The following is a 24,986-nucleotide window of genomic DNA, read 5'->3' as shown; positions in this document are numbered from 1 at the left end:
TTGGTCAAGGTGTATGTTACTACGAACAAGCTGGAGCTTGGAGGATTTGGCGGGCTATATACCAAACTGTTGCTCACGGATTTCCGGAAAATCCGTCTAGCCTGGGTCACCACATATGCGCCGTATTCATCTCTACTGGGGAGCGATGAGTACAACTAATGATTCAGTTGGCAAAGCCTCGCACAGTCGCTAGTAGTTTGAAAGGGATGATCAGCGATAATTTCGGGCCTGCACCAGCAGCTGTGGTGGATGATTGCACAGACGTGTTGGTGCATAAGGGATAAGGGATTTCTTTTTTTTCTTTTTTATTAGACCGGGTTGGTAGTGTAAATTATTTAGCCCTTGGGATAGGCCTTAATCAAGTGATCGGCGTTTGATGCTGGCGTATTTCGTATACGCACCTCACCAATAGTCCTAGCCTTAACGTAGTATCCCGATGTTAGCGCGGAGTGCCGAGGGCGGGCACGACGCTAGTCCCAAGGCGGGTATGCCGGCGAGCAGGCCAAGCTGAGTCAGCGACGGGCGCGGGAAGTGAATACACGTGACCCGGCACGAAATCTTCTTCCAACGTCTCGCCGCCTGCCTCTCCTCGTTACAGGCACAGGCTGAGCACCGCCAGTTTCCCCGACCAGCACGGAAAGTCGCGAAAGCCCCGTCCCCTCCATCTCCATTTCATCCAGACTGGCCTTCCACGCGCCTTTTCCAACGCGGCCCCTCCGTCTGGGGTCCTTTCTACCCCTACATCCTCGTGTTCTACACCCCCTTCCCCCTTCTTCCTGATTCTCCTGTTTTGTCGCCTACCGCCCTGTGTCTCCCCCGGCTTGGTCCAAACATCACGAAACTTGTCGCCAAGGTCCAGATACAGGCCGCTACCAGTCGCATTCATCGACATAAGGAGCCCCCCATCCCTCCACGTCAGTAATTTAGCGCACTCGATCGCCCTTCCCTGCGCGAATTGCCATTTACCCTCGCCGTCCTCAATTCCCACGTGTTTCCCTAGGCGCTTGTTCGGGGCCTGTCGCATCCAGGTCGCTTCCACGTCGCCCCCCAGCGTGTCGTTTCGCTTATGACTACGTCCACCACGCGCTAAACCATGGCTTCTCTCCAGTCAGCACCCAGTATGGCGGCTGGAAACATGTCGTTGCCGCCAAACATCACGCAACAACAAATCCAAGAGGTCTTCCAGGTATGCTTTTCCGTCCCTTGTGGAAGCACTACCATCACTTCGCCCTTCTATCCTACTTGCTTTCTTTTCTCTCAGTATATAATCAATTTGGCTTTCAAATGTAAAATCTTCTGACATGGCTTCTCAATAGAAATTCAAACAGATGCAGGAACAAGGCGTTCGCCATGATGATCCTGAATACCTCAAGGCCCACAATCTTCTATCAGCCTTCCAGCGGCAACAAGCCTACCACAAACAGAGGCAAATGCAACAGCAGCAGTTGCAGGTGCAGCAACGTCAGCAGCAGCTCAATGGCTCGAATACCGAGGCTGTCGCTGCGAATGGCATGAATGGTACGTCCCATCTCCTATCATCGTATATAACATAGATGGCTTGCTCACTGACTCGGAACTATCGTAGGTCGCAACAATTCCATTCCCAACGCGACGAATACCAATACACCAGATGCTAGCGCGACAGGTGGTCAACAGCCTGCAACCCAGGGCGCACCTCAGAAGGGCGCGGCTGGAACTGGAAACAGTTTCTCTGCTGAGCAGCTTGCAACGCTTAGGAACCAAATCCTAGCTTTCAAGATGCTATCGAAGAACCTTCCGATCCCGGCTCGCGTTCAGCAGCAACTTTTCCCTTCGAAGAAGCAGGAGACTCCTGCTCCGTCCGAGAATGTCGCCGCAGCGGAAGGCGTCTTGGAAGCTACTGCTCAGAGCAAGCCTGACCAGCCTGCAACTGCAACAGAGGCTCCTCAGCACAAAGATTTCTATCAGAACTTCCAGTCGCCTTACGATCTGATACCCAAGACTGTCAGCTTTACCGACCACGCCTCCCGCGCCAACCGCATGCGAATTCCCGCCTTGATGCCACCTGGAATTGACCTCGAGCAAGTGCGTGAGGAACGCGAAATAGCCCTTTACAACAGAATCAACGCACGAAAGGCGGAATTGGCCGAGCTTCCTACCAATATCGGTGCGTGGGATTCTAGCCAGAGCGATACCGCCACTGGAGACGATTCTGTGAAACTCAAGGCCCTTATTGAATATAAGATGCTCAATCTTTTACCGAAACAACGCCTTTTCCGGAAGCAGATCCAAAATGAGATGTTCCATTTTGACAATCTGGGCATGACTGCGAACCGTTCGAGTCATCGTCGTATGAAGAAGCAATCACTACGGGAGGCTCGGATTACCGAGAAGTTGGAGAAACAGCAGCGCGATGCTCGCGAAACGAGAGAAAAGCGCAAGCAGTATGACCATCTCCAGGCTATCCTTACTCATGGTGCCGAGTTGCAGACCGCTGCTGCACAACAGCGCACTCGTATGCAGAAACTGGGCCGTGCTATGCTTCAGCACCACCAGCACATGGAACGTGAAGAACAGAGACGTGTGGAGCGTACCGCCAAGCAACGTCTCCAGGCTTTGAAGGCCAACGACGAGGAAACGTATCTCAAGCTGCTCGGACAGGCCAAGGATTCTCGTATCTCTCACCTTCTTAAGCAGACCGACAACTTCCTCAAGCAGCTTGCTGCCTCGGTTCGGGAGCAACAGCGAAGTCTGGCCGAGCGCTATGGCGAAGAAGACCAGTTCTTTGAAGAAGACGAAGAAGAGGAGATTGCCTCCGGAAGTGAAGATGAAGGCGACGGAAAGAAGAAGATCGATTACTATGCCGTTGCACATCGCATCAAGGAGGAGGTGACTGTTCAACCTAGTATTCTGGTCGGTGGTACGCTTAAGGAGTACCAGATGAAGGGTCTGCAGTGGATGATTTCCCTGTACAACAACAACCTCAACGGTATTTTAGCTGATGAGATGGGTCTCGGAAAGACCATTCAGACCATCAGTCTAATCACTTACATCATCGAGAGGAAGAAGAATAATGGCCCCTTCCTCGTCATCGTCCCTCTCAGTACCCTTACCAATTGGAATCTTGAATTCGAGAAGTGGGCGCCGTCCGTTTCTCGTGTTGTCTACAAGGGACCTCCGAATGCCCGTAAGCAACAGCAACAACAGATCCGTTGGGGCAACTTCCAGGTTCTGTTGACGACCTACGAGTACATCATCAAGGATCGTCCGATTCTGAGCAAGATCAAGTGGACTCACATGATTGTTGACGAAGGTCATCGTATGAAGAACACTCAGTCCAAGCTGAGCAGCACACTTTCACAGTACTACACCAGCCGTTACCGTCTCATTTTGACCGGTACACCCTTGCAAAACAACCTTCCTGAGTTGTGGGCACTGCTGAACTTCGTTTTGCCCAATATCTTCAAGTCTGTCAAGTCGTTTGATGAGTGGTTCAACACGCCTTTTGCCAACACAGGTGGACAAGATCGTATGGAACTGAGCGAAGAAGAACAACTGCTGGTGATTCGTCGTCTTCACAAGGTTCTGCGGCCCTTCCTGCTGAGACGTCTGAAGAAGGATGTCGAGAAAGATCTTCCCGACAAGCAAGAGAGGGTCATCAAGTGCCGTTTCTCTGCATTGCAAGCCAAGCTGTACAGGCAGCTTGTTACACATAACAAGATGGCCGTCAGCGATGGCAAGGGAGGTAAGACCGGTATGCGTGGTCTCAGCAACATGCTGATGCAGTTGCGAAAACTCTGCAACCATCCCTTCGTTTTTGAGCCAGTGGAAGACCAGATGAACCCTGGACGAGGAACCAATGATCTGATCTGGCGTACTGCTGGTAAATTCGAGCTTTTGGATCGAATTTTGCCCAAGTTCCGGGCTACTGGCCATCGCGTCCTGATGTTCTTCCAGATGACCCAGATCATGAACATTATGGAAGACTTCTTGCGTCTTCGTGGATTGAAGTATCTCCGTCTTGACGGATCCACCAAGTCAGACGATCGATCCGATCTGTTGAAATTGTTCAACGCCCCGGACTCGGAATACTTCTGCTTCCTGCTATCCACACGTGCGGGAGGGTTGGGTCTCAATCTTCAGTCCGCCGATACCGTCATCATTTTCGATTCTGATTGGAACCCTCACCAGGATTTGCAAGCCCAGGATCGTGCGCATCGTATCGGCCAAAAGAATGAGGTTCGTATCTTGCGTCTGATCAGTTCCAACTCAGTTGAGGAGAAGATTTTGGAACGTGCTCAGTTCAAGCTTGATATGGATGGCAAGGTCATCCAAGCAGGAAAGTTTGACAACAAGTCTACCAACGAGGAGCGTGACGCTTTACTGCGGACGCTTTTGGAGACTGCCGAGGCTGCTGATCAGATTGGTGATCAGGAAGAAATGGATGATGATGATTTGAACGAAATTATGGCGCGGTCTGACGAGGAGTTGAATACTTTCCAGCGTATCGATAAAGAACGACAGAAGACCGTCCCGTACGGCTCTGGCCACAAGTACCCTCGTTTGATGTGCGAGGAAGAGTTGCCCGATATCTATCTTATGGAGGATAACCCGGTAACTGAAGAGGTCGATGTCGAGTTAGCTGGTCGTGGTGCACGTGAACGCAAGATTACCCGGTATGATGATGGTCTTACTGAGGAACAATGGCTTATGGCTGTGGATGCGGATGATGACACGATCGAGGATGCTATCGCTCGGAAGGAGGCGAGGGTCGAGCGTCGTCGGGTTAACAAGGAGAAGCGTCAAAAGAAGACAGTGGGTGATTCTTCACCGGAACCTTCCCGCGAGAACTCCGAGACACCTCAGCCGAAGAAGCGTCGCAGAGGTCCCGCTCCGAAGCGCAAGGCTGAGGAGGTAGTGGAGGAAACGCCTCAGCCAAAGCGGAAGAGGGGAAGACAAGCCAAGCCTGTTGAGACGCTGTCGCCTGAGGATCGTGCCACCCTGCAGCGCATTGTCAACGCCGTATACCAAGCGTTAATGGATATGGAGGCGGAGCTGCCGGCCGATTCGTCAGACAGTGAGGATGGCCCTGTTACGCGGTCCATCATTGAGCCATTCATGAAGCCACCGCCCAAGTCGCACTATCCCGACTATTACATGGTCATTCAGAACCCGATCGCCATGGATATGATCAAGAAGAAGATCAACCGTGAGGAATATCAAAGCCTGAAGGACTTCCGAAATGACATCCATCTCCTCTGCCAAAATGCCCGGACTTACAACGAGGATGGCAGCATCCTGTTCCAGGATGCCAATGACATCGAGGTGAGTAGACATTTGTTAAGCAGTCGTCGAGATTCAAACAGCCACTAACAGTATCTAGGCAAAATGTTTGGCGGAGCTCCAGAAGGAGACCGAAGGCTACCCACAGTTTGCCAACTACGATGACCTGGGTGGACAAGGCGGAAATGACCAGTCGACTGCTGCAGCATCGGGGGCCGATACACCTTCAGCGGTTGCCACGCCAAAGCTGAAGCTCACGTTCAATAGCGGCAACCGAGATAATGCTGCGGCTGCAGGAGCCGGCAATGGCGTCAACGAGACTGATTGACATTGCTAATAGACGTCGGTGAAGACATAGTGGCTGTGATTTCTTGACATGGTTTAACGTGTTGCAAAAACTTCGAATACCTGCACATTACATTCTATGCTGTTTTGATCTGTCTTTGATATGCCCCCCCATTTTCTTTTTCCTACCGACTTTTGCTCTGCGGATGGCGTTCCTGTGACCTTTTGGTGGCTGGGGATGGACGATGGTTGATGGCGCACTGCTCTAGTCGATTTGAAGACGAGCGATTTCTCCTTTTACACTTCTCTCCCCGGGATCCTCTTCGAATTTTCTATTACTACACCTGTTTTTCTTTCTTCCTCTCTCATTTACCATTTTCCTCATTTGAGTGCCGACGATGTCTAGACCGGGCAGGTCGTGGATCTTTCACTGTCACTTCGGGCTCGACTGGGAGGGTTCTGCCTGCCAGGGGGAGTCTCGCTTTTGAAGATGACATTGGTTGTAATTGGATCTTCAACTATGTGATTTATTAGCGACGGTCAATGTAGCCCTACGTAATGTACCATGTTTGATGTTGGTGTGTGCAAAATTATGCCGGGTGGAATTCTATAGCTACGAGGGTAGACAGATTGATTGTGAGATACCGACAAAGAAGAATACTATCAATGTACACTTGCCATTGTGTGTGTATTCCAAAGCAGCTGGGGTTTATTTACATTGGTCGGCTTTTTGCTTTGTAGCTCGGTCGCAAGATGCGCATTAAACCAGTAGATGCTGAACTGGCAACTTGGCACAGCAACAAGCTACACATTCGCATTGGAGACACATATTTTTTACTATAGTTCTTCGCGTTTCAGCCTGTTTCCAGAAAGGAACTGAGAAGCAAAGTGTGGTTCGCTAACTCAGTAGCTGAATACCTCTCTGCCTATCAGGTTCACAGGCTTATATGGATGGTGGGATAGAATGTATGGATAGAATGGAAACTAATTCCGCCCACACACACACAAACATAAACACGATAATCCACTTCTTTCCACCAGATGCTGTTGTCTAGAATATTTCTAGAAAACCATGACACCTTCTAGTATCTATATTATACTTACCTAAGTGATTCTCTCTTTAGAGAATTTCCACACCTACAAAAAGTAGATAGATAGATACTAGAGAGATAGTTGCATTCCGACCTGTGTGGAAATGGATTGTTTTGTTGGATGCACTGCAGATCTTGTTACGTATCAAACCCCCGGTCAATCCAAGTCTGAACTTTGGTAGGCGATCGGGATTCGTTCGATCTTTGGATGGGGACGGACGGGAATGGATCTTCTTTTCTTTCTCCCGGGTTGATTTCTCTCTCTCTCTCTAAACTATGTATAGAAGGTGGGCTTTATTGCTGGGGAGGAGAAGGAGTTTCGATTATTGGTTGATGGGGGATGGATGCAGATGCAGAATTCATGTACCTACTTCCTTAGTCACCACTACTAACGTAACCGGCAAGCGAGTCGGCCAGGCAAGCCAGTCGGCCACCTGTATATCCCATACTAATCCAGCGATTTTTGAGCTGTAATACTACAGCCAAACTTTATAGATTCAAATTTATCTAATGAAATTGGCATACTAGAATATATCTAAGATTAGTATACAAATATCATAAGATAAATATCAATATTTGATCAAGTAAAATGTATTACGCTGTATTTTTTTGGTAATTTATTTTAAACTTGTATTATATATAACATGAATCCTATTATATTATATATTCTTGATATTTGGTTTCTTAAAGTATATATATAGCTTCAGTTAATATTCTATTATAATTGAACTTACGGGGGGTGAGATATTAGAGTTAGATAAATGTTAGATTAGTATGGGATACACAGGTGGCCGACTGGCTTGCCTGGCCGACTCGCTTGCCGGTTACGTTAGTTAGGTTCAAGCAGGCCCTAAATTTTGTCCTCTCTTCTCTATCCACTACCTACTTTATAAGATACTTTTTTGGTGGTTGGAGTGTTTCTCTACTATGATTCAACATCGGGATAGTGTGCTCACACATATGTTGGGAAATAAAACAGTAGATATCACTACTATGTATAGCCATATCAGAGTCGTCCAATAACTAATATTAATCAATAACTCACTATGTAATGTGAGGGATAAATCCAGCCCCAGTGGAGCCCCAAAGCAGAAGAGAGAAAAAAAAGAAAAAGCGCTGCACAGAAAGGGAAAAAAAAAGCCCTGCCGTCGGGGCCCGGACGAGACCCCCCGTAACATACACTACTATACTAGTAGTACATCGCTGATACCGAGTGTATCAATCGAATTGTCTGGAAAGTCATACATACCCTGTATAGTAAGCACAAGAGGTAAAATCATAAGAAATCAAGCACACGACCAACATCCCCATCTGATCCACTCTGTGAGGATTAACTCTCATCTGCTAGTTACTATTCCGGTCAACAGATTGCCCTGCTGGAACGTCATCTGGGGACAATCAAATGGCCAGCCCTCGACGTCATGAGCCCATCACGTGACCCCACCGTCATCCCGGCTGGCGGTTCCGTAACCGCCAGCTCGTCCTTTCGAATCTCACCTGCTCGTTCGTCCTCCTCTTCTCCCTCTGCCGCGCCCTGATAACGACCGAATCCGACTTTCGCTGTCCCTTCCTCAAGAGTTTACGAAGCCAGATCTTTCATTCTTCTCTTAGTACAGCTTCTGCTATCTTCATTTTCCCTCCAAAATGGCCTCTTTCCAGGATCGTGCTCAGCACGCCATTGCCCAGCTCGACAAGGAGGTAAGTCGTGTGTGCGTTTTCTGGTTTTGTGTCCTATTCCTCCCTGTCCACTCCCCCCAATCGGTCTGCGAAGAGGTTCCTTCCTGTCGGCATTGTATCAGCTTTTTCTCTTCATATCTTACAATGTTTATTTGTCGCGGAATGGAATCTTCGCAGCTGGGGGGATGGGGATGAAGTCGTGTTGTTGTTGTTCTCCGATTTCTGCCTACTTCCCATATTTCTCAGCCGCCGCCAGTTTCGAAGCTATAACTAACCATCTCCTCTTCACACTTTAGCTCTCCAAGTACCCTGTCCTCAACAACTTGGAGCGTCAGACCTCCGTCCCCAAGGTCTACGTGATCCTTGGCCTCGTCGGCATCTACTTCTTCCTGGTCTTCTTCAACATCGCCGGTGAATTCCTCGTCAACCTCGCTGGTTTCCTCATCCCTGGATACTACTCCCTGAACGCTCTGTTCACCGCCGGAAAGGCCGACGACACGCAGGTATGCTCTATCTTTCTATTCCCTACTAATTTTTGAAGATAAAAATTGTGCTGATGATCGTGTTTCTGCGTTTAGTGGTTGACGGTATGTTACTCGTGATCCCTCCGTTATCTCGACATAACTCGGGTGTTTCATACGCCTAGGTTATCTTTCTGCACGTGACAAGGTGCATTCGTCAGCTAGCGGTTATACTGATTGGCATGTGATTCTTCTAGTACTGGGTTGTTTACGCTTTCTTCACCGTCATTGAGAGCGCCATCTCTGCTCCTTACTGGTTCCGTAAGTAGTCGCAATGGTTGATGTGATTTGTGGCAGTGGAACGTTCGTGAACTGATCGCGACTCTTCAATACAGCCTTCTACTACATCTTCAAGTTCGCCCTTGTCCTCTGGATGTCTCTCCCCCAGACCAAGTAAGCTATCCACCTCCCGCAGTCACGCAATTACCAAGAACCCAACTAACCCTCTTCTCCAGCGGTGCTCAAATTGTCTTCCACTCCTTCATCCAGCCCGTGCTCGGCCGCTTCTTCCAGGGCGGTTCCACCTCGGCCAACCTCCGCGCTCAGGCCGAGGCTGCCGCCAAGGACCAGTAAATAGCTAAACCGTGAAGTCCGGGGTGAATCTCTGGGTTTGATCTCGATCAATTCCCAGAGTCAGTCGATTGTGTCTCGGTTTATGTTTTTTTTGGGGAAATTTTGCAAAACAAAGGCAATACGAAAGACTTCCTTCCGGGATAATCTTGCAATGCCGATATGTTTGGAAAAATATTCGATGTAACTGGATGAAGCGGTGTGATTGATGGATGGATTGATTGATTGATTGATACGATACGATACTTTGAGCCTTGTCAGGCGAGAATCGGGCTATCCTTGTGTCTGTGTGTGTGTGGTTGCTTTTCTCATGCTGTTCCTTTTTCATTGCCATGACTTGAATCTAAGTAGAATTGCGTGTTGAATCTTTTTGCGTTGATTGGTTGGTTTGGAAAGGGAGAGGACACCACCGTGCTCTCTCTCCCACCCCCATAGCTGTGTGGTATTATTATTATTATAGCTATACTTTGATGCATTATGCCTCCGTTTCTTGGTAAAATTGAGCAATTGTCAATGACTTGATTTGACTTGACTTGATCCTCCTGGTCATCATTCATTCATTCAATCCTTTCCTTGTCTCTTCTCTTCTTTTCTCTTCTCTGTCGAAGTGAACCGGGAAATGTAAGTGATGGATATGAGGGGGTATAAGAAACATTTCATCCTCTGGATCGAAACCTGAAGGAGAGGGACGTCATGTTGAAAAGGACAAAGAAAGCGGGTAGAATACACTTGCAAGAGAATCAAAGCTGGTTGATGTGATTATGGACGCCACCGACGCCGGAATGGAAATCAATAGACCAGGGTGGTGGTGGCGGCGGGCTACTCCTGGGCAAAGCACATAGGTAGCATTCCATACGAAACCCAGATGTGCGCCCTGCCGCGCCAGGCCTGCCCTGCGTATCGTTTTTCATGTATGTCATAGCAATATTCGAGTCCAGGTAACCGTAGCCTGGGCACATCTTTTGTGTATGTGAGAGAGTGTGTGATTGGGAGGAAAGAAGTAGTAGAGGGGGTAGGAGGTAGGTAGGTAGGTAGGCTACATCAGTATAACCCGAAGCGATTCTGCCAACCATCCGATCTGGGGTTCAGAACCACGCGATAAGGAAACGGATTCGAATCACTCGTAGTAATCGGGGGAATGTGCTCCTTATCGCGGCTAACCACGGCTAAAATCTTCAGGACGGCTTTCTGTAGCATATTCTCCATGGCTTTGCGCACTTTGGCGCGTTCTAGACCCGGCAATTACATGTCAGTACAGGAGGAAGAGAGGTAATAGCTTGGCGGATGGGTGTTGAGTGTGGGGGTTTGGGTTGCGTTCATACCAGACTCTGTTCGAGGAGTGGCTATCGTCACATCCAAATTCCACACTTCCCAGCATACTTCTTCCTCGCCCTTCCCTGATAGTCCGCCAAACCAGATTCCCGGTCGTCGGCGTCGCTTTTCGTAGAATTCCACGGCCATTCGGGCCCGGACACCCCCGCCACCGCCGCCATCGGGGGCGCTGGCTGCTGAGGAGTGCTGGCGGACGAGGGAACTCACGCGAGAGTCGATGAGGGTTTCGAGGTCTACGTCGTTGATGGCGGGGAGGGTGAAGTCGAGGACGTCGAAGGTGATGGGGCGGATGGAGGGGAAGTACCGGTGGAAGAAGATGGTGTTGAGGATACCTGGTTGTGGAGAGAGAGTATGTTAGTATTTAGGCTGTGTAGTTGTACAGGGAAAGGTTCAGTGGAGAGAATAACTGATTCACCTTTTAACACGTCGCGGACGTTGGTTGTATCTGCGAAGATCTCCAGAAAGTACTCCGGGGGCGTTTTGCGGGGCTCCATCTCGACGGGGATAGCGACCGGTGCCACCCTGTGTATGTGTAGAGAAATTAAGTGAACTCAGCGATCGACAGGCAACAAATCACTGTCCAGTTAAGTGGGGAGCTGAGTTGCCCAGCGGGGAAGAGGTTCCCGACGTGTTTAGTCGAAGGATGGAACAGATCAAGTCTGGGGTTGAAGGGGTGGGAACCGGTGATGACGATGACGCTGGCGTTCGGGGGAGGGGGACAGAGCGGGATTGATTGACTAGGACCGGTGTGGAGAGGTTGACATGGAGAACGGGTTATGGGGGAGGCATGATCTGCTGGGGATACAATCCATGTGTATTTTATGATTGTGAATGTGAGAGGGGGGGCGCTATATATGGAGGAGAAAGAGAGAGAAGATAAAGAAAGAAAGAAAGATAGAGATGATGATGTTGATGAAGGGAAGAATAATGGGGAGTCATGGCGTGTATGTAATGATGGGGTGCCCCTCGCCTGTGACGGTATGATGGCTGTTCTCCTTATCCCTTATCAGCCCTGATAGGGGGCATCCGCACCCGTATCGTCTGGTATTGGCGGTACCTGGCCAGCACTGGCCTGGCTGCCTAAGGTTGGTTCGCATTCATGGTCGGACAGAATCAGGCCGAGATGCAAATGAAAAGAGCAGAAACACCGTGACTTATAACGATGATGCAACTAACTGCGGGGATGAAGTGGCACAAACTATTGCCTTTTGGCCTTCCCCAACAACTAGCTCACACTCGTTCCTTTCTGGTTACTACTCATCTACAGACCACCATATATCCTCGCATCCGCCATAGCCTGACTGACCCGCTGGTGACGATCATACGTGTTGCTGGCTGCTCTTTAGCCGAGGCCGCTTCAGGGACCCTCGATCCCCGACCGTGCTTCCCGTCGCTCTCCCATCACTCACGCCGTCTCTTCGGCTTTCCTTGTGATTCCCAACCTCCATTATTCCTTTTCTTCCTTTTTATTTCACTTCATACGATGAACTGTACTGCTCCATATATTTGAGAAACTGTTCCCGATCCTCTTTGCTCCATAATGATCAGTGCCACTAAGCGCTGGTTCCGGCGCAATCGCAAGGGCCTTGCGATCGGAGCTGGCGTGATCGGAGCGGGCTATCTCGCAGGCCAGTACCTGCTGTCCAAGATCTCAGAGGCGCGCGAGCGCATGAGTAGTGACCGCATTGCTCGGGAGAAGTAAGTGATGAGCCTCCCTTACCTCCTCTTATCTCATCGATGTGACCTGCTCGCGTGCTCGAAAACGGTAACTGACGGCTATTGCCTCTTGTCCAGCTTGCGGCGACGCTTCGAACAAAACCAGACCGACTGTACCTATACAGTGCTGGCCCTACTACCGACGGCGGCGGAGGATATTCTCGAGGCACTTCCTGTGGAAGAACTGACCAAGGAGCTCCAGAAGAAGCGTGCAGAACGACTGGCTCGTCTTAACGCTGGCGAAGGAACAGGCTCGGATCTAAGCTCGGTGGGCCCCAGTATAACGGATGATGATCGGCGTAGCTTGTCTAGCTTCCAAAGCGATGGATTTGTCCGTACGAGTCAATTAGGGGAGTCGACCATCGAGGGGGGCGGCTCACCACGTCCGAAGCGAAACAAGACCCAGCTGTGGAACGAGGTCAAGATAACCTGTGAGTATCATCGTCGTCTCTTTACAGGAACCAAGGAGTCTAACAAACCATCATAGCTATCACTAGGTCGTTTACGCTCATCTATACCCTGACCTTGCTGACCATCTTCACTCGAATTCAACTTAACCTGCTCGGCCGACGCAACTACCTCTCCAGCGTAATCTCCATGGCCACACCCCCTGCGGATGGTTCAACTATTCGACTTGAGGACCACGATGATGACGACCTCACGCAAACACTTGGACATGACTTTGAGACGAATCGGAGATACCTTGCCTTCAGTTGGTGGCTGCTTCACCGAGGCTGGAAGCAGTTGATGGATGAGGTGCAGGCCGCCGTGACGGAGGTGTTTGGACCTTTGAATCCCCGGGAGGACATCTCGCTGAGCAAGCTGTCGGAATTGATCCTGCAAGTCCGTGGGAAGATAGAGGGCAAGACCGAGGAGGACCGGAAGTACGTTTTCTATGAGCAAGTCTCACTGGCCGGATGCTGACCCGTTATTCTTTCAACAGACATCGGAAGTGGTTATCTTATGTGCTCCCCTCGCGAGAAGAGGAGGACTATCTGTTGCAGGAGTCCGGGGTTCTTGGAGTAACGGAACCCGCGACACCTCAGACAACAGCGTCGCTGCGCCATCTCCTGGACGAGACGGCCGATCTGATCGACTCTCCGACTTTCATTCGTGTTATGTTACTCCTCAACAACGAATGCTTTCAAACTCTAATTGACCAATGCAAGGCCGATGCGTTCAAATCATCCACGCAGGTGCCCACATCTGTTCCTCAGTCCTTCGACTCGGTCGCCACGGTCGTCCCCGCGGCTGACGGCTCCGACACGAAAACGAAGCTGGCAAATGTGCTGGCCGTTCTGGCTCGGCAAGCCCATGTGATTGGAAATGGAACAGCTCCCCCAAACCTGTATCTGACCTCCATTGAACAGGGGGTACGAGAGCTAGAGGCCTTTGCGGCTGTTATCTACAGCTCTAACTTTGACTCGGAGCTGCTCGGGACCGATTCAAGGACGCAGCCATCGGGAGTAGAGGCGGGCTTTGATGTTCCTACATCACCTGCCCTAGAGATGATTGAGAAGGAGGATGTCAACGAAGAAGGACCCACCCCAGGAGCATCCGTCGTAGCAGTGGACGATGACTCGGCATTCGAGAAGGCGTGGGGAAAGGCTGTGGATGATCAACCGTCGAGCAATTGACCGTGTGGCCGTGTGCGGGCTTTTTAGAGAAGTTGTGGGGAATTTCGGGAATATCTGTGGCATCAAGGGTCCTTAAATCTATCCGGCGTCTCATCTCGGCGCGGACTGGGAGAGAGATGGTACGATTGTATGATAGCTCGTGGTGGCGAGTATTTATTATTTATGACAAGCTAGCTTATATGGGTTATGGGTGTTCTAGAACCATTACCGGAAGGACGGGCAAATTGCTAGATTGAAAGTTGAAAGTATCATCGTACACGTCCTCTCAATGATCCTCAGGATGTTGGGGGGACGTGGGACGAACGAAGGGCAGCACGTGGCCGGCCAGTGCCACGCATGGACCCAAATGATGAGACATGACACTCTTGTCCCGAGCAGCTTCGGAGACTTCTATTTGCGCACTTATGCAGGTTGTATGACTGGATACGACATCTGTGCCACCCGGTCCAGAACTCGTTGCTCTCTCATTGGACCTACATTGTGCATTTGGCTTTATGTTGCAAGTTATGCATTTTGTAGTGACCTGGAAAGCAGGAAATTTCGACAGCGCGTAGATACTTTGTTGTCGTTGCGATGTCTATAACTCTCCATTCTATGATGCCTGAAGCTTAGGGTACGAACTGCTCGAGAACTGCCGATTGTGGGGTAGATAAGCTTAGCGAAGGAAGGGATCTGCGGGGAAAAAAAGGTGGGTTTGGCACGGCTACTATCTACTACTAATCTTCAACTGGAGTCCACTTGAGTTAGTTGGCCATGGCTGGATGCTTACTCTCTACTCCTTCTAGACTAGGTCTGTGTTTCCCGGACAGGGAAAGTGCAGACTGGATGGAGCTTACAGCCGGCATGTTCTCCTCCATTCCTCCTAAACTTTCTCCCCCTCGGCATGTTACATCCGCCCAGACTGGTATCATCTTTGGTTCCAACCCAGATAAAGCCATCATCATGGCCTCAGACTATACAGATAGGACAGCCGGATGAAACCTACGAGTGGCATAGTCGGGAGGCACCATGGATCGGACAATCATGCTAAGCAATGCCCAGCCTGTCAGGCTATCTGACCTGCGGATTAGGCCGAAATGGGTAGGATGTATCCGACCCGTCTCATTCCCTCGCTAATGTAAGGCCTCCCGAGTCAATGAGTTAATTGGTCCTCCTCCACTGCCGTGTTCATCAGATCGGCCTGTATAGGCGATTGGTTAGCTTGGATGGTGCGTCAGCCGCCATCAAAGCAGTCCGAATTCACTATCAATCTTGTCTGACACCCCTGCTTGCCCCTCTTGTGCGGTGTCCTTTTCTTCTTCTTCCTGCTGCTCCCCTCTGCGTGGCCAATTGTCGTGGTCCTCTTCTTGAAATAGTGTCTCTGCACCTTATCTTGTCTGTTTACGCGCTCTCCGTGACATACATTCCTTGCTTCTCGATTATTGTTATTGCATTTTATATCTGTCGAGAGTACACCCTTGTCAACTGGAGTAATTCGGTCACAACATTTCTATCCATCGTGTCGCAATCTAGCGCAGAGACACAGAAGCATACAACAGTATCCATATTTCCGCCCACCAGTCACAATGGGGTCATCCGAAGGTACAGTTCATATGAATCGAGGTCTCACGAAGACAATAGTAACCTTCAGGCTGCGTAAACAGAGTCAATAGATCGCTCTCCTCAGCCCGAACCCGGATTGAAACCCGAGGGCCACATTGAAGCGCTCACATCAGATCTTCCTCCTCTCACCACAACCACGGAGCGCAGGCTCATGGCCAAGATTGACCGGCACATCGTCCCGTGTCTCTGCGTCCTGTATCTGCTTGCTTTCCTGGATCGGTATGTGCCTCCTGCTGCCTCGGTAATAGGATATAATTTTCATAACAGTTTGTGCCTGGTATAGTGTCAACATCAGCAATGCGGCCGTACTCGGGCTCGAAACGGACCTCAACATCGCTACGGGGACGAAGTACAATACCGCGCTCACTATTTTCTTTGTGCCCTACGTTATATTCGAAATTCCATCCAATATCTTGCTGAAGAAGTTGAAACCTCATGTATGGTGTACGCATCCAATGTCCATGAGCACCCTTATACACCCCTTGATGGATTGCTGATGATGACAGTGTCTTTTTGTATGTTCGGGTTCGGCCTTGTCATGATATGTCAGGGTTTAGTCTCGAACTGGGGTGGACTGATGACTACACGCTGGTTCCTGGGTATGAAGGCAATCAAATTCTCCGACACATAGCTAATATTGACACAGGAATGTTTGAAACGGGCATGTTCCCTGGATGTAGGTGGTCTCTTTTCCAGCTCTACGGACCTTTCGCTAACAGAGTGCCTCCAAGGCTTCTATCTATTGGGCATGTGGTATAAGCGCAGTGAGGCACAGAAGCGCTTTAGTTTCTTCTTCAGCTCGACCACATTGGCGGGCGCCTTCGGCGGCCTACTTGCCAGCGGTCTAGGGAAGATGGCCGGACTCCGAGGCTACGGGGGCTGGCGGTGGGTTTTCATCATCGAGGGAGTTATCACCTGCGTGGTTGCCATTGTCTGGTTCTTTATCATCCCGGGGTTCCCAGAGGATGTCAAGTGGCTTAATGAGGAAGAGCGAACGTACATCCGGGCTAAGCTGGCCCGTGATGCAGGGAAAGCTGGGCATAATGCTCGTATGGGTTGGCGCGATGTGTTGGCTGTGTTCAAGGACTGTAAGTATATGCGAAGACCAGAGGGCGCGACCACATTCCTGCATATGCTGACTGGAATATAGACAAGATCTTCCTTGGCGGGTTTATGTACTTTGGGCAGGTTGTCACAGCATATGGTAAGCTTGGTTTCCATCTTAATCCGTGAGTATTCGGGAAGTAGTATATGTTAACAAGCTCAGGATATGCTTTTTTCGCCCCAACTATTATCAAGACCTATGGCTACGGAAGTATGTATATGTCACCACTGAATGCGCTGTATACTGAGCTTTTGTACCAGCCATCCAAACCCAACTGTACTCGATTCCACCATGGGCAGCCGCGTTTGCATTCTCAATGATAATTGCAACGTTTTCGGATCTAACCAGACACCGGTTGGCTTTCACTTTGATTCCTACAGCAATTGCTATGGCTGGATTTGGAATACTATTGAATGTACACGGAAAGGCTCATCGACACGTCCAATACGGCGCGCTCTTCATGGTGACCTGTGGCTGCTATAGTGCGATGCCGGTTATTGTATGTTGGTTTGCTATGAATCTAGGGGGTCATCGCAGGCGCAGCGTGGGCACGGCATGGCAGGTTGGGTTCGGGAACAGTAAGTGACGTCGACACAAAAGCATAAATAGATGACGCTGCTGACATGGGTTATCTACCAGCGGGAGGTATCATCTCCACATATGCATTCCTAGCCAAAGATGCGCCTGAGTATCGGAATGGTTATATTATCAGTCTGTCCTTCATCTGCTTCTCCGCAGCCTGCTGCATTGGATACTTTGTGGCTCTCTGGGCGGAGAACAAGCGACGAGACCGGGTCATGGCCAACGGCGCCCCCGCGGAGCTGCGAGAAGATGAAGAAGAGGTCCAGGGAGATCTGGCGGTGACCTACCGCTACGGCTATTAAGAACTTTTTCCCATGCAGCTTGAGGATCCTCTCTTTAATTCTGGCGGACATCTACATTCTACATAGAGCACGATGTTATTCATAGTTATACCGTAGTAGATAGGGCTAGCTAGGGCTGTCCTTGATAAGACACACGAACAGGTGAAACGAGATTATGGAATCTAAATGCCATTGAACGCATCATAACAACTGAGTGTTTTTTTCTCAATGGTAATGGGTTCCCACCGCATGCCACGGTACTGAAGGTACACGCACCGGGAGGGTTGATGTCACGGGCAAGGCCTAAAGCGGTAATGCCTGTCTCGGTAAAGCAGTGGATGACAATCAGCGAGCCAATCAGCGCCAGCGCAACACTAGCGAGCCCTTAGCGGCATTGCATGCTGAGTCAGCCACGGCGCACACAAGAAGCTCAACCGCGGCCGCTCTCCATCATTCTTGCAACCATCTCTTCATCCTCGCAGAAGTGTGAGTACCCCCTCCCAGCCTGCACTGGTTGCAGCGCTTTGTCGTCCAGCTGGGCCAACAGTGACTGACTGACTTGTATCAGTTTCGAATTCTCTTCGAAGATGAGAGCCAAGTGGAGAAAGAAGCGCGTCCGTCGCCTCAAGCGCAAGAGAAGAAAGATGAGAGCTAGATCGTGAGTGCTATCCAAAGCAATCAGCAAATCAAATCAACCGGCATTAAACTAACCAATTCTGCAGCAAATAAATTACTCGCCCACTCCATCTCAGCTCTTCATGTGAACGCTCAGTTTGAACGCTAAACATGACAATTGCGACGACGTCACGATGATGATTCCAGTTATGATCGTTACGTGGTTCGGTATCTCAATCGAGGCCTGTCTGGTCTGCCACAACATTCTCGGTGCAATCGACTTCGGAGCCCGCCGTTCATCTACACATCCAATCCCTCGGGCTCGTTATAACGTTTTCGATCTTCTCTTGATTTCCTTTTGATCCAGACAGTGGGGGTGCGAGTGCCGCATCTTTTCCTTCGGAGGTACGAATGTGTTTGGTGGGGTTGGAAGGCATGGTGGAAGAGTCGAATGGTCTTTCTGTATTCCTGTACTATCTTACTCTTTGCCATTGCCGATGAGCTTTGCGTGGGGACTGGTCAATTTCTCGTGTCCTGGGTTCTATTGGGGAAATCCGATGGAATTCCGGGCCATGGAGAGGTCATGAGAATTTATTCCAAATACCAAAAAGTTTACGACGCACATGATGTTCCTTGTAAATCATAAAAACTACTGTAGCATGATCTTGTAGAAAAATAAAATCACGATATCCAACTTATCAATCGGACTATAATGATAGGGCCATATTGAACTAAGAAGATTGTGTGCGCATGAAGGCTACCTGCCCGCCTGGAGTCTTCTCCGCCTTCCGCTCACAGCCCGCCTGACCGCCTTCAACTTTTTTTCGTGGAATTTTCCCTCCACCTGCCCGATAATCTCCCTACCAGTCAATTCTCTCTCCGCGGCGTCGCATTTTCCTTCAATTCCTTATCCAGACATAATGCCGTCCGATAAGTTCGAAAAGAAGCGCAAGCGCGCCTCCGATCGCCATGAAAGGCCTAGCAAGAAGCCCGCGCTCGAGCTGCAAGATCTGCCTCCGCTCGCCTCCAGCGTCGTGGAGGATGATAGCGAACTAGCTCCGGTGATCAGTATGCTGCACCTTTTCTACACATTGCCTCACTGTCCTCATGGTACGGTCATATGGTATGGGAATAATCTAATATAATGCACTTCAGTCACTACTCCCGGTCTTAATGCTCCGCGCAATCTCCGCCTCAACCCATACCTCAAGACCCGCAGCAAAACCTCCTCCTCGTCGTCACGGAACAAGGGCATCGTCTCGTCCGAATTGCTGCTTCAGTCCTCCGAGCACCCCAAGCTGGACTTTGTGGGTCGCGAGGCCGAGGAAGATGCCGACTCCCAGCTCAAGCACTATGTCGCGGTCGTGGACCCGGAGAACAAAACCTGGCAGTTCATTGAAGTGCGGAAGATGACCCTGCGTGGCGCCGTCCGCAAGATGAGAGCGATTGACGAAGAGTCAGAGGAGGAGAGTGAAGAGGAAGAAATGGTTCGCTCAATCCTGTCCTCCATGATCTTCACCGGACATTGGCTGACCCTCCCACCCCCACTAGAAAACCATGCGCGCTCAAAGAACAGAACTCACCAACACCTTCGGTACCAAACAATCTCGCAAGGCCGCTCAATCGCTTGCCGAAAACGCTCAGCTCTCCAACGTGCCCTCGGGCGCTGCCTCCGCCGCCGAAACTGCCATCCTGGGCGCCATGCCCGCCGACGCAGCCACAGATATCGCCTCCAAGACCGCCGCCCTGCAAGCGCAGGTTCAAGCCGCGAAGCCTCTGCCCCAGGCCAACCTGGACGCTGCACACCCGTCGGAAGTCTACCCGCTTGATGTCCTCGTCCCCAACGGCTTGGCCACCCTGCGCCAACTCCCCAACGTCAAAGAATGGCAAGACAGCGTTAACTCCGGCGCCGCCGTCAACACCACCTCGCGGTACGTCTCCCGCCGCGTCGAAGCCGTCGCCCTTTCCGGCAACACCACCCACCTCCAGATCCTCCGCTTCATTCTCCTCCTCCTGGAATTTGCCCGCGGTCTCCGTCCCGGCCGCGACAAGTCCGCCGGCCCCGGCAGCAAGCGTCTCCCTCCCCGCGAAGACCTCCGCCGCATCCTCTCCGGTGGAACAATCAGCGAGAACTCCGCCAGCGGCGACCAGATCGCGGACCCGGTCATCGACGCCGTGCGCCGCAAATTCGCGCCCCAGGGTGCTTCCCTCTCCAAGAACGACATCACCTTCCTCCACACGACCATCTGCGCCCTCTCGCTGCACATCCCGCCCCAACCTTCCAAGGACGGTGGTAACAGCTCCGCCGGCGGAAACGCCCCCAACGAGCTGGCTACCGATCCCTCGGATCTCCGTGATGATCTGCGCCTCGATAACGTGGCTATCACGCAGTATTTCCGCGAGTTGGGTTGCCGCGTCGACAAGCCCCGCGAGTCGGAGTTTGCTAAATGGGGTATTAAGGGTGGTAAGGCTGAGGCTGCGGCTAGACGGGTTGCTAGGTTGAAGATTCCCGTTGAGTTCCCGAAGGTTAGTCGTGGCGGTGGACGGAGGTAGTGGGTTTGATGGGGGAAAAGGTTTGTTTGATTGTAAGTTAGCATTATTTCTCTGTATGTATGGATGGATTGGCAAAAGAACGTCGATTTTCTACTTTCTTCAGCTGAACCACTTTGATGTGTTCAAGAATTTGCAGTAGTTAATGTAGTTTAATGTAGTTCACTCGTAGATCATGCATGATTTCACCTCGTTGTCTCCTGGTAGATAGTGCTACTACTAACCTACTCGGCGTACATCTGGTGTCCTGGATATCAATTGTGCAGTATAAATTGATAAATATACCAGAGTTCCGGCCCAACATAATATGGTAGGTACGTACTGGTATACTAGTATATAAATCACCCTTCGCTTCTCAATCACCAAGTATATCTAGCAAGGATACAGGACTGCCAACCAACTCAATCCACCCAAGTAAAAGCCATAATAGCTTAAAAAAGATAGCGATGAAATTGAAGACTACTTAACACCTATATTTCGACTGAATTCATTGTGTATAAATATTTCATCTACACTACAAAGCCACTCAACTTACGACCATTATGCATCCACGGTCCATTGCACTTTTTATAAGTTCTTTTTTCCTTCCCTTTGTCTTCATACATTACTGATTTATGCACCTACTTCTACTAACTAACCGTAACATACTACTAGATGATTCTCCTACTACTACCTCACTACTTAGTAGTAGTAAGTAGTAAGTAGTAATAGTAATCAATAATATACCTGTGATACTACTATTAGAAAGTCATCTACCCAATAACCCAATCTTTCTCTTCATTTAAATATTAACTATTCAGTAATATCCAAGTAAAAAACCTGTTGTTAAATGAAGTCATGTGGTACGTATACTATACGTCTGCTGAAGTGGATATGATATCATCGAGTATGATGATGATGATGATGACATGAACGCCAACCCATATTAAGTCATTTGGGGGTAGCTTCATTCGAATCTCCATCTTCCCATGAAGCTGGTCGGTCAGTTGTAGGGAGGGCTTTTACAGGAACTCCATTATGATATGATCATTCTTCAAGCTGGCCAAATTCCACCAGGTATATACTATTTGTATGGGGAGACTGTATGCAGCAATTAATAATAGTCTTAATGAGTAAACCAAAGAGATGCATATTTTCTTATAATATTGGCCATCAGTAAGGCTTTTACAGAAAGCTCTATACTACCATTGAAGCTGGCCAAGTCTTGGAAGTTACATTGTGTACAGGAAGACAGTATGATATCGAGGGCCGTGCTGGTTAGTAAATAGTAGGTACAGTAACGGCTCTGACATGGAACAAGCTCTTTCACTTCACCTTCGGTATAGTTGTCTACAATGGGAGAAGGCATAATACATACTACACTACGATATACCAGGAAGATTATTGCAGCGTAATGAGGAATAGACATGATCATTCGATCTAGAACCCAAAATCATCGGTAACGACAGGCCGGTTCCATATGTCTTTATCCACCTTCATATTTCATATTATAGTAGGCAAATGTCCAGAGTCTGGTCATATGATCATGCTGGGGTTTAATCCGCCAGCAGAGGGAGAATAGTAGTAATAACGATCAACTGTGCTGGATGTGGTAACATCCCGACCACCACCTTAATAGCCTAAACCGGATAGGCTTAAGCGGCAGCCACTCCCACGGGGATCGAGGCAGCGGTGGCAGCGGCAGGGCGCACCGGAGTGGCGGTCTGCATGCGGGAAGCGGCCTGGGACAGCGCCTCGGCAGCGGCAGTCTGGAACTCCCGCGTCACGGCAGCTTCGACGGTCTCACTAGGCTGCAGGCCCAGCTGCGCGTCTTCCCAGATGGGCTGGTTGGCGGCCTCGGCACCCTCGACGCCCACGCCGACGAAGCCACCCTGGGCCTCCCAGTCACTGGCGCGCTTGATGCCCAGGTCGTTCCAGACGGTCTGCAGAGCCTGCACCAGATGGTCCCGGTGCTCCTTGACGTGGCCGGGGGTGGGGGTGATGCGGAGACGCTCCTCGCCGCGAGGCACGGTGGGGTAGTTGATGGCCTGCACGTAGATGCCGTGCTCCTCGAGCAGCTTGTCCGAGGCCTGCTTGGCCACCTCGGCATCACCAACGAGGAGAGGGATGATGTGGGATGGGTTGGGAATCACCGGGATGTCCAGCTCCTTGAGTGATTCCTTGACGGCGCGGGTGTGCAACTGCTGCAGGACGCGGTCGCGCTGGTGCTGCGCCTGGTATTTAATGGCGGTGTCCGCTCCAGCCATGGTAGCCGGGGGCAGAGAGGTTGTGAAGATGAAGCCGGGGGCGAGAGAGCGGATGGTGTCCACCATGGCCGCTGATCCGGCAATGTAGCCACCAACGCAACCATACGCCTTGCCGAGGGTACCGGTGATGATGTCGATACGGTCCATGACGGTTCCCTTGGTATCACGAGGGTTGGCCGTATCCTGAGAAGCGTAGATGTCGTAGTCGAGGTGCTCAGCCACACCCGCACCGTGAGGTCCGTACATACCCACGGCATGAACTTCGTCAAGGAAGGTGATGGCACCGTACTTGTCGGCCAGATCACAGATCTGTTCGATCGGGGCAATGGAACCGCACATACTGTAGACGGATTCGAAAGCGATAATCTTGGGGACGTTCAAAGGAAGAGATGCTAGTTTGGTTTCCAGATCGACCAGGTCGTTGTGCTTGAAAACCATCTTCTTGGCTCCAGAGTGACGGATACCCTGGATCATGGAGGCGTGGTTGAGGCTGTCGGACAAAATGACACAGTCGGGCATCTTACTGCCCAGAGTCGCCAGAGTCGCATCGTTGGCCACAAAGCAGGAGCTGAAGACCAGCGCAGCCTCTTTGTTGTGAAGCTTGGCCAAAGTGCCTTCGAGAGCGACGGCATGCTGGTTGTGACCGGAGATGTTGCGAGTACCTCCGGCACCAGCTCCATAGTTGTCCAGGGTCTGGTGCATAGATTTCAGCACCTCGGGGTTACGACCCATACCGAGGTAGTCGTTGGAGCACCACACGGTCACCCTCTCTTCAGGAGAAGCGGTGTGGGCACGGGGGAACTCCTTGGCCAGGCGATTGATGTTGTTGAAGTAGCGGTACGATTTGTCCTTGTGTTTCTTCTCAAGCTCGCCCTGATAGAAGGCATTGTAGTTGAAGGGCGTGGCGTTGGGGGCATGGGGACGAGGGCCGGGCACGGTAGCGGCGGACGGTTCGAACTGCTGCTTGGTGACGCCGGAAAGACCGGGGTGAGCTAAGACAATGCCGTTAGCATATATGTTGGTGTTGAGGCTGTAGGAAAGGAAAAATGGAAAAATACTAACCTCTCTGTGACTCCTTGTAGACATTCGGGGTCACATCAGCGCCATTGCCAGCGGTCGAATGCAACGCTCTCTTGCCGACAGTGGGCCGGAACTGCTTGGGGTTCAGGCCCGCCACACCGGCAGTATAAGAGGTGAACCGCTTGGTGTGAGCCAGGCGAGCACTCTGCACCGCCAGTGCCTTGCTCATCACGGGGCAGCGACGAGCCAGGACCTGGAGGTTGGACATGGTGCCTCCGCCAGGGCTGATGCTGGGGCGGGTCGCGGTAGACAGTGAGCGCAAAGTGGTCGGGGAGGTGCGCTTGAGGAACGGGCACATGGCCCGGGACTGCTGGAGAAGCGACTCCATGGAGACTCGAATGAGCGGGCAGACAATTCGAGATGGAGAGTGCAAGCCGAAGGGATGAGATAGCCCCTAATTGACGATCAGGGAGCAGTGGATGTGGAGGAATGGGGAGAAGAAGAAGAGGGTAGTGAAGAGGAGAAGAAGGGGAAAAGGAAGAAGAATAAGACAGGATATCTGGAACTTTCAAGATTTGGGAGGGGAAAAATTACTGGCCTCCCGATTACGGGATTCCATGACCGGTAATGAATGTAATTTTAGGTATGACTCGCCGAGGCTGACGATCGAGACGCCGCTGATTGGCTGCTCGGCAGGCCGGCATGGGAGACAGCTTGCTGAGTAAGACGAACGGGCCACTCACGGCGCACATCAGGCCACCCGGTCTTTGCTCGGCAGGGAAGTTGGTGAAACCCTGGGATCGGACAGGTAATCGGGGTGTTACTCCTTGAAGTATACATTTGTCTCTTACTGCATTGTCTTCTGCATTATCCACTGCATGTTAGGATGCGGAT

At 50.7% G+C, this 24,986-nt stretch overlaps 7 protein-coding genes across 7 annotated transcripts; 5 read left to right on the top strand and 2 right to left on the bottom strand.

Moving 5' to 3' along the window:
- Positions 1-1,328: 1,328 nt before the first annotated feature.
- Positions 1,329-5,590, top strand: AKAW2_70840A (putative RSC complex subunit (Sth1); the record flags this gene model as incomplete). The annotated part of the gene is made up of 3 exons (XM_041683466.1): positions 1,329-1,518; positions 1,586-5,304; positions 5,363-5,590. The coding sequence occupies 3 exons, from the start codon at positions 1,329-1,331 to the stop codon at positions 5,588-5,590; spliced, it is 4,137 nt and encodes a 1,378-aa protein (XP_041547724.1).
- Positions 5,591-8,282: 2,692 nt separating this feature from the next.
- On the top strand, positions 8,283-9,409 carry yop1 (putative membrane biogenesis protein (Yop1); the record flags this gene model as incomplete). The annotated part of the gene is made up of 6 exons (XM_041683465.1): positions 8,283-8,336; positions 8,612-8,818; positions 8,894-8,902; positions 9,034-9,097; positions 9,172-9,229; positions 9,292-9,409. 6 exons carry the CDS (start codon positions 8,283-8,285, stop codon positions 9,407-9,409), a joined length of 510 nt encoding a protein of 169 aa, XP_041547723.1.
- Positions 9,410-10,447: 1,038 nt separating this feature from the next.
- AKAW2_70838S (autophagy-related protein 101) lies at positions 10,448-11,232 on the bottom strand (the record flags this gene model as incomplete). Its single annotated transcript, XM_041683464.1, has 3 exons — positions 10,448-10,635; positions 10,729-11,070; positions 11,154-11,232. The coding sequence occupies 3 exons, from the start codon at positions 11,230-11,232 to the stop codon at positions 10,448-10,450; spliced, it is 609 nt and encodes a 202-aa protein (XP_041547722.1).
- Positions 11,233-12,278: 1,046 nt separating this feature from the next.
- On the top strand, positions 12,279-14,091 carry PEX3 (peroxisomal biogenesis factor 3; the record flags this gene model as incomplete). The annotated part of the gene is made up of 4 exons (XM_041683463.1): positions 12,279-12,436; positions 12,533-12,885; positions 12,942-13,338; positions 13,398-14,091. The coding sequence occupies 4 exons, from the start codon at positions 12,279-12,281 to the stop codon at positions 14,089-14,091; spliced, it is 1,602 nt and encodes a 533-aa protein (XP_041547721.1).
- Positions 14,092-15,844: 1,753 nt separating this feature from the next.
- On the top strand, positions 15,845-17,682 carry AKAW2_70836A (putative MFS transporter; the record flags this gene model as incomplete). Its single annotated transcript, XM_041683462.1, has 9 exons — positions 15,845-15,912; positions 15,977-16,137; positions 16,200-16,292; positions 16,340-16,369; positions 16,425-16,781; positions 16,844-16,897; positions 16,961-17,008; positions 17,059-17,376; positions 17,438-17,682. 9 exons carry the CDS (start codon positions 15,845-15,847, stop codon positions 17,680-17,682), a joined length of 1,374 nt encoding a protein of 457 aa, XP_041547720.1.
- Positions 17,683-19,196: 1,514 nt separating this feature from the next.
- RPA49 (DNA-directed RNA polymerase I subunit RPA49) lies at positions 19,197-20,829 on the top strand (the record flags this gene model as incomplete). Its single annotated transcript, XM_041683461.1, has 3 exons — positions 19,197-19,344; positions 19,432-19,763; positions 19,828-20,829. The coding sequence occupies 3 exons, from the start codon at positions 19,197-19,199 to the stop codon at positions 20,827-20,829; spliced, it is 1,482 nt and encodes a 493-aa protein (XP_041547719.1).
- A 1,631-nt stretch (positions 20,830-22,460) lies between these two features.
- On the bottom strand, positions 22,461-24,480 carry hemA (5-aminolevulinic acid synthase HemA; the record flags this gene model as incomplete). Its single annotated transcript, XM_041683460.1, has 2 exons — positions 22,461-24,064; positions 24,135-24,480. The coding sequence occupies 2 exons, from the start codon at positions 24,478-24,480 to the stop codon at positions 22,461-22,463; spliced, it is 1,950 nt and encodes a 649-aa protein (XP_041547718.1).
- Between the last annotated feature and the right edge of the window lie 506 nt (positions 24,481-24,986).

Source organism: Aspergillus luchuensis, chromosome 7, assembly GCF_016861625.1.
Source record: "Aspergillus luchuensis IFO 4308 DNA, chromosome 7, nearly complete sequence".
NCBI lineage: Eukaryota > Fungi > Ascomycota > Eurotiomycetes > Eurotiales > Aspergillaceae > Aspergillus > Aspergillus luchuensis.
The sequence above is the reverse complement of the archived record's forward strand: the minus strand, read 5'-3'. Positions and strand labels throughout refer to the sequence as shown.